At 25.5% G+C, this 13279-nt stretch overlaps 2 protein-coding genes across 5 annotated transcripts in view; one reads left to right on the top strand and one right to left on the bottom strand.

The window, feature by feature from the left end:
* LOC135931464 (uncharacterized) overlaps positions 1 to 13279 on the bottom strand; it is a 65100-nt gene that overhangs the window by 440 nt on the left and 51381 nt on the right. For 3 of the 4 annotated variants that reach the window (XM_065468589.1, XM_065468592.1, XM_065468591.1), the window contains one exon: positions 12360 to 12948. The exons of the other annotated variant lie outside the window; for it this stretch is intronic. In XM_065468589.1, coding sequence (XP_065324661.1) covers positions 12520 to 12948 — 429 coding nt within the window. In that variant the 3' untranslated portion in view covers positions 12360 to 12519. Of the gene's footprint in view, positions 1 to 12359; positions 12949 to 13279 lie in introns of those variants that run through there. 4 annotated transcript variants of the gene reach the window in all.
* On the top strand, positions 1579 to 12398 carry LOC135931466 (RNA-binding protein rnp-4-like). Its single transcript, XM_065468598.1, has 6 exons — positions 1579 to 1706; positions 1758 to 1817; positions 1855 to 1929; positions 1973 to 2109; positions 12000 to 12139; positions 12263 to 12398. The coding sequence occupies exons 1-6, from the start codon at positions 1649 to 1651 to the stop codon at positions 12285 to 12287; spliced, it is 495 nt and encodes a 164-aa protein (XP_065324670.1). The 5' UTR covers positions 1579 to 1648; the 3' UTR covers positions 12288 to 12398.

Raw genomic sequence — 13279 nt, 5'->3', positions numbered from 1 at the left:
AGATAATAAAATTTAGTGATAAATAAATTCATTAAGGGAGGGGAAAAAATTAAAGAAAGAGTTATTTATAAGGATTGAAGATTATAAATATGTTAGGATAAGAATATTTAAATATTTGAATATACTTGGCTATCTTCTTAATTATTGGTTATGAAAGAAAAATATGAGCATAAAAAATTGTAATGCAAGTACTGACAAAAATTGTGAGTATGTTCAAAATAAATATACAAGCTGAATATCTTGTAGAAATTTCATTAATGTGTAATTGATAATATGATATAAAAATTGATAAGGTAATCTAAAAAATAAAGAAAGTATTAAGTGAAATAAAAAGTATCATTCATATTTACAAAGTTGAGAGAATATTGTTTTTATCAATTCAAAGATTTTTCAAATCTCTAAATCTATGTTAGGTATGTGTACACCATCAATTCTCGAAATTCTATTCACCTGTTTGTATAAAATAAATAAATAAAATCAACAAATAAAAAAAATAAAAATAAATATATTCCGATGACATGACGTAGCGATGACATGACGTCACGATGACGTAGTGAGGACATCGGAAAATTATAATATAGATTTTTGAATAATGTTAATGTACTCACAAGGTAAGGAAATTTAAAGAAAAATTATATATAAAAAATAAGTTTTATGTTGGAAAATTGATATTCAAATTTTTTTAAAATTTACATTGAAAGGGGGGGGGGGGTAGGGGGGTAAGTAGGCGGGGGGTAAAATTTTTATTAGCTTAAAATGATATTTATGAAAACAGTCAAATTTGCGATGGGGAAGGGGATTTTCCCCCTTCCCCCTTCCCATTGGTTACGCGCCTGATTTTGACCTATCATAAAAATATAATTTTTTATATAAATGTTATCTTTATGTATATAGAAATGTCCCCTTTTCCTTTTTTAACTATAATTTATACGATTTATTTGAAAATGTTAATATACTTTATTAAAAATTAAGTGTGCCTATAGTATTGTTTATTCGCAAATTTTTAGGGCTCGCACTTTTTTAAATGGAAGAAGAATTCCGACATAATTTTAGAGAAATTTTAAATAAATTGGGGGGTTTTATTTAATATCAATTTAAAAGTAATACCAGCAAATTTTTGTCTAGATACCAATAAAGAAGTATTATAAAAATACAAAAATTTTCCCAATCTTATTTTCCATGGGATATTTATTTCATAAATAAATTGTAATGTCTAACATAATAAGATCGAAAAATATCTCTGTAACACTTGTCGTTTCTCTCTCTTGCCTATCTTGAATTTTAAGTTAAAAAGGGCTCTTAAGGGTTCTAATAAAACTAAACGATAATATAATAATAATGAATATAATTATATAAAACTACTAAAAAAATAATTGATATATGTCTAGGACAATACAACTCATTAAAATAAGTGAATGCCCAATTTATTTATATATTCCTTATTTGAGAATTACTTTAATTATTTGCATTATTTTTATCATAATTTTAGAATCTTTATTGATATATCAGAAATTAATTTATTTTGACAATGCCTGACTATCCACGTATTCTGTAATTTAAAGATAAATTTATAAAAACAAAAAATTATCCTATTGTCGAAAAATAATTTTCTATATTCCATATATCGCGGATTATAAATAAATTTAACATGGATGACGATATAAGAATTGGTGATGAAGATGGATTTAATTCTGAAGTTGAAACAGGTACAGTTTATATATATATATATATATAGATAGATATTTTTGTGCCTATAGATGTGGATGCTTTGAAAAAACATGCTACTAAGAAGAAAGGCCGTGGCTTTGTCCCGGATGGTAAAATTAATTATTTTTTATTTATAATAATTTTTAGAAAATAAGGTTAAAAGTGATTACGAGGAATACGATAATATGGATATAGAAGATAATTCACCCGGACCTAAGAAATGTTTGATAGATAAAATATTTTCTTATTAATAAAAAATAATTAGCTGTTGAAGGCTGGATCCTTTTTGTCACAAATGTTCACGAGGAAATGGATGAAGCTTTTTTTGCAGAAAAATTTATGGAATTTGGAGTCGTAAAAAATTTGCACCTTAATTTAGATCGGAAAACAGGATATATGAAAGTATATTTTAATTAGTTTTATACATATCAGTAAAGAAAAAATATACTCTACATACTGTTCTAATCTACCAGTCTGCCCTTCCTAAATTTCAAATAATATTGAATTTGGTTTGATTTAAATATAGCATTAGTTTTGGTAAATGTTATTCCAATTTCTATTAGTTAGCCTTTGTTTTATTGATTTGAAAATTTTTTCTTTTATTAAATCTCATTTCTAATTTTATTGTATATGGAAAATTGTTTATTTAGACAGAAAAAAATTATTAATAAATCTTAGAAATAGAATAAATAATGTCACAATTATTATACTTGCATGGATTTTGAATAAAGTATAAATTACAATTTTTTGTTTGATGCAATGGATAATATATATATGATGTTTCAATAATATGTTTAAATTTGTTTTTATCAAAATCTATGATTTCAACCTTTGATCAAAGTCTCCAGTGTTAAAGGACTATATCAAAATAGTCTAAAAACACTAAGACCTCACCAAAAGCCACTTCCAATGAGTTCTCCCAGAAATGTCTGTTTCCGATCTTAATAAAAAAGCTATCAATGTGCTTACTAGAGTAGCCCATTAATTAAATGAATCCAATATAAGGATGAAAAAATATGTTTTTTGCTACTACAATCCTTATGAAATATATAATATACTTATATCTTGTTTTAAATGACATCATGGTCATTTTATATCTAGCTCATGATATAATTTGTCAATGATTGCCTCTGTTGAAGGTGGCATGCTCTGCCTGGGTCCATGGCCTTACTGGTGGTCCATTGTCTTAACTCTTTAAAGAAGGGAGAGTTTAAAAAAAATGTTGGAGTAAGTATATGTGGTTAACAGATGTTGTGTATTTAGCTCAGCATCTACAAGAGCATCATGATTTACAGTCCAAAGCATAACTCAGTTTGGCCTGTTAACAATTTATGCACAAGTTATCCAGATCAGCCTGAAAATTTTTTTCCTCAACCTGTTATATATTTTTTTTAAATTTGCTGCTTGGTTTGTAAACATTTTACAAAAAGTCAAACCTATTCACTTAACGTTTTACAAATAGTTCATCCATGCCCATTAAATTTTGTTACTAATTTTCCAACCATCCATTTTTTTAATATCTAATAATTTTTCCCAATGTCAATTAAAGCTCTTACATCTCTTCTCTTTGGCCATCTATTTTGTTTTTGCGAATTTATAGATTTAGTATTTTAGTTTAAATACAAGGAAATAAGCATATTTTATTTAGTATCAAATTGCATTAATCAAACTGATACTAACTTGAGATTCAAAGAAATATATTGAATTTAAATGCCCAAGCTGACCCATTATTCCTGCCTGATGTTTTATCTAAAAATTGTCTAGCCTGAAATTTTTTTGTCCACAAATTGTCTGTATTGGCCCAAAAATTTTATGTGCAAATTGCCACTCCTGGCTTGCTATAATTTTTTTTAAATTTTCTGATCCATCCCAAAATCTGGGATTTATATATCTCTAATTTGCATTGGGTGGTTCAAGAGGATCAATGCAGGAAACCCTTCAGGGTCAAAATTTACCTTTCTTTCAAAGGATCAATCTGGACATTCCTATCTGAACAAAGTCCACTTAGTGGTTGAGTGAATACTGGTGGATTTCAAAGTCTGTCTTATGGTGTCATTGCACTGTATCTCCCAGGAATGTTCTGCATTGCTTTAGATAAAAAGTGGTTTGTTGCCTTTGGAGTTAACAAATATTTGGTATAAATGGTGCAGAGTTGTTAAATTTTCTCAGATATCAACTTAGCCACAAATTTGGTTGAGCATGAACCTAGTAAAACGACCCTGACTTTAGGTGAGCCAATGAGTTACACAACGGTCAAACTAGAAGATTGGCTTGATATGTCAATTATTTAATATAAAAATGTTGCCATTAATGTTTGAGATGAGTTAAAAGTGTTTAATTTCAGAAATGATTCTATTTAATTTTTTTACCTAGTTTATAAAGAGGATAGTTAATTATGTAAAAATTTTAGAACCAATGATTATTTACTAACTTAAAAAAACCTTTAACTGATTTTATCTATAAAACAAGATATAAGCCATAATTCTATCTTTATTATTTATTAAAAACATATAAAGTCAAACTTTTGCAAAAGTTAATCATATTGTTCTAAATAAAAGTCCAGTAAAAATTAATTTTTTTTTTAAATTTTATCTTCATTTTTATAAATCAATCCGTTTTTTTTAAATTCCTGATTGACATTTTTACAAAAAAACATTTTCATAATTAAACAAATATTAATATAAAACTAGGACACTAGTAAACAGATATTGGTATTATAAAAAATTTCTAAGACCTCAGACAGGGTATAGTAGAAAACAGTTGTTAAACCCTAACTTTTACCAGTAGCGCACTATCACCACCGATCAAATAGGCTACTTTTAATATAAAAAAATTTGAAATAAATTTGTTTTTTTATTTGCTTATAATGTAATTGCATAGTTTATAATATTTAAAAATCAACATTTATAAAAATGTAAATATAGTTAGTTTAGATTATAAAAAATTTATATAATGAAAATAACTATTTTGTTGCATTTTAATAATAAAGTCATTTCTATAATATCATCCCCAAGTTTAGAGCGACGATCAGAAAGTATAGTTTCACCATATGAAATGATCTCAACACTAGCATTTGAGGACAAGTCAGTATTTAATTTTATCTACATATTTTAATTTTAATTATCAAAAATACTCATTTGTATTTTTAAATTTAAAAAACGCGTCTATATTAGTATCCTTTTTTCAAAAAAATTATCGGAAGTCGTTCTTAACGAGGGCATCTCTATCTGCTATCTCAATCTGTAGTGTCTGGCAACAAAAATTTGTTGTACCATGGGATAGAGTTTTAATTATTATTTTAAAATGGATTATCAACCAATGACATTGGGTCAACTGTATCAATTATAAAATCGACTATAACTTTATTAGCCAGTTTCTGAGAAATATTGGCATATGCAATATTATTAAACAATTTAGCTGGAATTGAATTGGTTTTTTTGGATGTAGCATCCCATGTACCAAATTATTAAGATGTTTTCTATCTCTTTTGTTGGCATGAACTTTATTACAAAATAATAATAATATTAGAAATTGAAATGACAATTACCTTTAGGGGATCTTTGAGGTTATATCTGTAGATCTATTTGAGATTATAATTTTTTACAGTTTGAACAAATAAATTTGTAGCTACCTTTTGTTTTTACTAATTTGAAAATATTTTTCATTTGGAAATAAAAAATTTATATTATTGTTATCAAGAACATTTTCTTCCAGGGTACCTTCCATTTCATTAATATCATAATTGTCTGACTCACTTACATCCATTTGGATATTCATTTGCTATGACATTTTAAATAATTTACTCCAGATGATTTAGGTTTATAATACAAATTGAAATTATAAATTTCAAAATTAAATATAAATTATAAAAATTATAATTAATTATGATATTATATTTAAATTTTAATGTTTATGTTACATTCATTTTATTTAATACATTCAAAAAAAGGAGCACGCTAAAAAAATGAATAATTGGAAAAAAAAGTATCACGCTATTAGCTATAGCTACTAAAAAAGATAGTGCACTACTTGTACGAACTACTTTAACAATTCTAGTAGAAAGATGGTACTGCTGTTATTTTTTTACTCCCAGGAAAATAAAAATATTTTTTAAAATATTTCCTTTTGAATTTAGCTTATTTAAAAATAGAGTTCTAACTTCTAATTATGTAAAAGACTCATCAGGAAAATAAAAATATTTTTGAATTTAGTTAATTTAAAAAGGAGTAATAACTTCTAAATATATAAAAGAAGTTTACTCTGACATTATCCCTTAATCAGCAAAGTAAATATATAAAACATCAACATTTCATTTTTCAATTGATATGTATAGTAAGAATAAGATAGTTACAACCTACTTATAACCTTTCCTTCTATGTAATCTAGATATTCAATAACTACAACTAGTATTTTTTTACCTGCATGTGAGCTTCTCTCAGTTGATCCACATATTTTCTTTTCACTATTTTAGACTCTAATACACAAATCCAAATAATTCCTCAGAAGATTACTACCCAGGAATAAAAATCCCCTTGGAAAATAATTCTAGATCCTATAAAATATTAAATTTTTTTTAGGAAATAAACAAAATAAAAAAATTCTCAATAAAATATTTAAAATTTTTGAGAAAATCAACAAAAAAAAATTCCTATAAAATTTTCCCAAATAAAATTGTCAAACAATATTATATATTAAACCTAACCAAATTTTTATAATTAGCCCTAACCAATATAATGTATAATGATATGGCCTTATCCCCAACCCAGGATTGGTAAAAATTAAACAAAACAATATTTATAAAATAAATGAATTGGAAACCTAGTCTCTGTAATATTAAGCAAAATATTATTATTATAATGGCCAGCCCAGATTTTTTTATTTTGGTCAGGATTTATGAAAGTCAAATTTTTATTATAAAAAAATATTTATTATTACTCTTATTGATCATTTTCATGAAGTTTTTAGAAATATATTAATAAATATCACTTGGAGATAAGAGGCTTTTTACAATTGCCTTCAAAAATAGTTGGCCAATTTTTCTATTAGTATTATTTTGTCATGCTATATATAGGCCTATTTCTGATAATTTTTAGAATATAAAATACTAGCTGATAACCCATCAAGAATGACAGGGAATCAGAATTTTTGCCTTATGGATAAATAATAAATTTTACTTTCGTTTGACGATGGATGAATCAGAATAGTCAAATGAGAGGAATAGATTATCCATATTCATTCTTCCAAGATTTCTAAAGAATATGGAATAAAAAAAAATATGATTTGTGAGTTATTATTTAACAATTCTTTTAACAAATTTTCAACATCCAGACTATGGTTTTTGCCCTTCCACTTCGTATAAAATCTACATTCATCAGAATCATAAAATACAAAAGTTTACAAATTGCCTTACATCTTTGTTTAACAATTTTTAAGTTAGATTTTGAGAATTCTTAAAATTAACAATATCCAATATTATAATTTTTACTTTGACTTGTTCACTTTCATTTTCCTCAATTAATAATCCTTGAAAATAAGGTAAAAATTAAAAATAGGCATAAATGAATTTAATTGTTAAAAATTTATTAACATTCCAATAGAAATCTTTGAGAAAAAATTTTAAAAATGGCGTAAATGAATTAAATTGTTTAAAATTTATTAACACTTCACTTTATTGGAAATTTGAAAATATTATAAATCTCAATTAAATTATTAATATTTGCATTTACAATTATACAAATATCATTGAACACGGCTGAACCTTGGTTCAAATAAAACCGGGTTCGGTTCGGGGTTTTGAAAATTTTATAAACGGGGTTCGGGTTCAGATTTTCTTTCAAAAACCCGGGTTTTCTTCTCTGGGTTTGGTGCGATTCCCACTCTTTTAAAAAAGACCTGCCATCATAGATTCGAATCAATTATAGGGCAAACCTGATATCTCACAAACACTGGTGGTATCTACCCCATTGCAATGGGCTATTTAGAAGATTATTAGCAATAATAATTGCCACAGAATACCCAGGGCTTAACTTATTAAGTATACGTATAAATTAGGATTTGGTGTTAAGGGATAAGGCAAAATAGCTTCACATGCCATTTGTATTATATCCAAAATACTCCTCCTGACATGGCTATTATAAAGTAGACTTTAAAAATGATTTCAATAACAAATTTCATAAATTGTTTTTATCCCAAATTTCCTGTTTACTCAAAATTCCTAGAGACATACTGTAACATTAAAACTCCTTTATTCAGCCCACATGTCATAGATTCTGACTAAAGAATCCTTCAGGGGGGCGCGTTCTCGTTTATTTTACCTTGGTTTTAAATTTAAGGTATCTTGATGATGGAACAATATAAGATGCTTTCCTAAAATTATTGGTTTTCAATTTCTTGAAGCCAATTTTAATAGGCTCATTCTTAATAAGTCCAAATCCAAAATCTGTTTACATGATAACAATATACAAAACCCTCATCTAGCAGGATTAAATTTTTTAGTGAGCACATAAATTATAATAATAAGGAAATTAATATAATTTAAAAAAAGTATATTCACACTTATTTCAAATATTTGTTCATATTGAATGCAATAAGTATATATATATATAAACTATTATCGTGAAGGGTATTTTTGGCAAGTAAGTTGACAAACCCTTATTAATCCAGATAAGACTAGTAAGGAGAAGGCACTAAAAATTTCTTCTTAATTGTTTAATTATATTTTATATTATATAAAATGTAATATATATATATACTTCATTAACATAAGAATAATGATGTTTCTACTAGTTTCATAAATGCACCTGATAAATTAACAAGCAATCTTAATGATTCTCAATATAATATTATAAATATAAGATGTGCTTTTCATACTTAACTACTTGTGGTAGATCATGCATTAAAAAGTTGCTCAGTTTCTAATATTATTATTAAAGCTCGTACTGCCTGCAAGAAGCTAAGGACAAAATCGATATCAATTATACTAAAAAAATTAAATTTAAAAAGACCTATATTGGATTGTCATATATGGTTATCAACCTATGACATGCTAGAGAGATTGAATGAATTAAAAGATATATGTGAGGAATTATCAGTATCATACAGCCAACTTTATTTAACAGCTTTGGAATGGGGAGCAATTATAGGGTTGATAAATATTCTAAAACCAATTAAGATAGCGACCAAAAACTTACAACTTGAGCAGCTTACTTTAGGGGATTTTTATGGCATATGGCTAAAAGCTAAATTAGACATTTCTATTTACTTCACCCTTTGCTGGTTCAATAATAGATGCCATGAATTTTAGAGAAAAAAAACTTTTAACAACAATGCCTTTTTGTCATGCCTACTATATCTAGATTTAAGGTATATTTTAAAGATATTATATTATATGTTATATAAATTTAAAAAACAAATCTATTTTACTTTATATTTTCTCCCATCTATTCATAAAAAATAATAAAAATTTTTTAATGATATTTTTAATTTTTATTATATAGATATCAAGTGCTTTTGACTGAAGAAGAAAAAACTTAAGCTATTATTATTAAAATATGGCAAAACATAGAATTAAACTCTGTTATAAGAGTGGAGGATACTAGCGAAAGTGAATCAACACCAGTTAATGTATCATCATCTGAAGAGGACTTAGTAGAAAGTCTTCTTAAAGAAAAAGATGCTAACAATCAAAATCTATTACAAAAATCATAAGAGAATATTATAAATATTTTAATTAATTTTTCTAAAGAACCTAGATTAAATAAAAATATGAATATTTTAAATTATTGGAGAAATCAGAGCAATTGTTACCCAGAATTATATAAATTATTTGATATCATACTGGCAGTGCCAGCTACCCAGGTTAGTGTGGAAAGATGTTTTTCAACGATTAAATTTATACTATCCCTTTATATTTGTAATTTGAGTGAGACAAATCTTGAAAATGTATTAATTGTGCAGCTTAATAAAAATATTTTAAGTAATTATTCATATTAAAATTAATCATTGATATTTATTTGTTATATTTATAAATTAAATATTATTTTATAATGTGCAATTAATAAAAATGAGGTTTTATGTGTTTTTTATTTTAATGATGAAATAAAAGAAATATTCTTCCCTATACATAATTCGAATGTAGGTTTGAATATAAAACTGTTCAAACCGGTTTTTAGAAATTCGAACCGAACCGAAAAATTTCTTCATATGTTGTATACGTTTTTATTTATAACAAAAAATATGTTCCTGTATCAAACAGCGTTTTATGGTGTATCCTAATTACATATAGCTGCAAAAAATATTTATTTTCAACAATGATCAATGGATAAGCATTCCTGCCTGTACATGATGTTCAAGGGATGGAGTATTTAAAGACGATTGTATCGGATAAAAACAGAATTATTGTTATATTTTAATAAAAATTATGTGAATGGAGAGTTAAGAAATAAATGAAACTAGCAAAGGCAAGTAGAGCCATTGTTTACATCTGAAATATGGAATGTATTCAACGTTACGATTTCTGGAATTTAACTGGCTGAATACAAAATCAATATAAAACTTGATAGATTATATTTTTTACTGCCCAATTAAATTAAATACTGCAAAAAGTAATGAAAAATTCTGACTATTTTAATCAAAAAACATCCATTTCAGGAATTGCAAATTTCCTATTTCACGATTGAATTATATATAAAATTATATCATTTAATAGTCCATCCTTAGCTTAAAAACAAAAAAGGGCGTTATTTAAGAGTGTAAAAGTCATTCTATTATTTTTGCCAACTAATACAAATGTCAAATTTGTGACATAGCACAAAATATATCTTATATTCTAAAAATTATCAAAAAATACTTCATATATTATATATAATAAAATTATACAAGCCTCTTATCTCCAACCGATATTTAAATTATTAATATATTTCTAAAAACTTCATGGAAATAATTAATAATTTGTTTAATTTGATTTTCAATAAATATCTAAAAGTTGATGAAAATATGTAAAGGTGAGCTAGATTTATTTAACTTTCGTTTAATTTTTAAAACCTCAAATCTTCGAGGAAATTTGAATCTAAAAAACATTAGGATTTAATTAAAATAGTGCAGATCCGTATCAAAAAATGATATTTATTTATAAATTCGGGCCAGAATAAAAAATCTGGGCTGGCCATTATCATTACCTTAGCTTATAATAATAATATTTTGCTTAATATCACAGACTAAGGATCTAATTCATTTATTTTATAAATATTGTTTTGTTTAATTTTTACCAAACTTGTATTAGGGATTAAGTCATAATATTATATTGGTTAGGTTTGATATTAATCCTAGTTATTATTCATAATTTTGTAATTTTATTTATTTGAAATTTTTTTTTCTTATTTTGTTAATTTTCTAAAAATAATTTAATATTATATAGGATCTAAAAAACAGGCAATTTTTTTTGGAGAATTATTTTCTGTGTTGTGATCCTAGATCCATTAAAATGAGCTAATAAATATGTACAGAATTGGCACAAGATTGGCTATTTTTTGTGCATCAACATCATGGAATATTGATATAACATCACAGTTTAAAATTTTCGATCCAAAATATAGGCTGATTTTATTTGCCAATACCAGCTCCTTAAAATATTTGTATTTGATAACATATTTAAGTGTTACTAACATTGCAAGGTAGGTATGTATTAAAAATATCTGGTAATCTTGTGCCAATTTTGAAATATACACATTTATAACCAGAATACCCTAAAAAAATGCTGTAATTTGATTTCTATTTGACGGGGCCAGCTACTCAAGTTACCATATAGAAGTGTTTTAAGTCATAAAATTTATTCTTCTTCATATAATTTGACAGAAAATAATCTTAAAAACATTAATTATATTTTAGAGAATAGTGATAAAATTTTAAAATGTTTTTTCTTTTCATAATTCTAAATATGAGAAAAGGTTTGAACCAGTTTTTAAATGTACAAACCGAACCGATATTATCATTTTTTATGAATCTGAACAGATATTCTTTACTGTTTGGATTCCCGGGAAACTGTTGAAATTATGATTAATCATTTTATATAAGATTCTATAAAGAATGATAATCGCAATTGCTGAAAACTTGCAAAAATGGGTCTAAATTTTTTCAATAAAATATATGAACGGAAAAATCCAAATAACAGCCTCCCACCCCTCAGAAATATTATTTATTGAAATATTCAATATTGTTTTGATTATTATTATTACAAAAATATTTAAATTTTTCTCGTGATAAAAATGCATTTAATAATTATTTTTTCAAAATAGGGTTATGCCTTAGTCGAATATGAAACTTTTGATGAGGCAAATTCTGCTTTGCAAAAAATGAATAACACGGACATGCTCGGTTTAAGTATAAAAGTTTCATGGGCATTTGTTAAGGCCCCTCTACGATCCTCTAAAAGAAGGTAAACTCTTAAGTTAAAACAATTATATGTTGATTTATTATTATGCTAAATTAACTTATTTATTGTGTAATGAATATATTAACAATTTTTCATATTGATTATATTTCTTATTATTTTTTTAAGATCCGACAGATACAAAGAATCATAAAAAAATATTAGAAAGAACTGTAAATATTATATATATTTGTATATGTTTTGCTAAAATAATAAATAACTCTTGTGATCACAACTTTATTGCATTAATAAATTTATATTAATTAAAGTTATAAGTATATTCAATTGAAGTTATATAAACATATTAATTTTATCAAATATAGTTGCTTTTTGATATGCATATCTGATTCTAATTGTTTTCTTTTCGAATTTCAAAGTCGTTAGAGTCACTTAGCATTACATATAAATAGATCCATTATATCCAATTTTATATAAGGATCATTAATTTCATTTATATATTTTTTATTTGGATATAGAAATTTGTCAACGTTTGATTCTGCATTAACAATGTGATTAAATCCTTTTATTAGTTCTGCCATTTTTATAGCTAATATACAGGCATCACTGGGCTTTTCCTCGCCATGTGAAATTGATCTTGGGCATAAGTTATTCATTTTATTTTCTAATATCTTGAATTTATTATTTAATGTTGAATCTGTAAAATTGGTATTTAATAAAGAATTTTCATTATCACTGTCGCATATATCCTGAAGCAAATGCTGGTGGTTAAAATTAAATGTTAAGTTGTATTGCATGCTATGGGAGTTTAATTCGGTAATATCATATTCGATTAAGTTAGGCAACATCGTCTTGATCTATAATAAGATATGTAAATATAGCTATCATTCAATTAGAATGTGGTACAGCCCCCAGACCAGGGAAAAGGTTCTTGGATGGAACTGGATATTGTTTAAAATATTTTTACGAGCCAGGCCGGCAATTGTACAAAATATATTTTACATTTAAAATTTAGGAATAAGGTGATTAGAAAAAGGAAGTTAAGTTTTATGAATAAGGAACAAATAAATTGAGGTTGACCTAGCACAATATCAATGAGATAATAAATATAATTAGATTGATAATGAAACAAATCGTTCTTAAGACGCCTAAATACTTTTTTTATTTCCACTTATTAATATTATACTT

The sequence above is a fragment of the Gordionus sp. m RMFG-2023 genome, chromosome 1 (genome assembly GCF_954871325.1).
Source record: "Gordionus sp. m RMFG-2023 chromosome 1, tfGorSpeb1-WG-v2, whole genome shotgun sequence".
NCBI lineage: Eukaryota > Metazoa > Nematomorpha > Gordioida > Chordodea > Parachordodidae > Gordionus > Gordionus sp. m RMFG-2023.
The sequence above is the reverse complement of the archived record's forward strand: the minus strand, read 5'-3'. Positions and strand labels throughout refer to the sequence as shown.

Excerpts from the sequence above, each read along its gene's own strand:
- LOC135931466 (XM_065468598.1), top strand. The coding sequence starts at position 1,649 with ATGGATGACGATATAAGAATTGGTGATGAAGATGGATTTAATTCTGAA. Across the intron at positions 1,930-1,972 it reads TTCACCCGGACCTAAGAAAT|CTGTTGAAGGCTGGATCCTT; the intron begins GTTTGATAGATA and ends AAAAATAATTAG. Across the intron at positions 12,140-12,262 it reads CTACGATCCTCTAAAAGAAG|ATCCGACAGATACAAAGAAT; the intron begins GTAAACTCTTAA and ends TATTTTTTTAAG.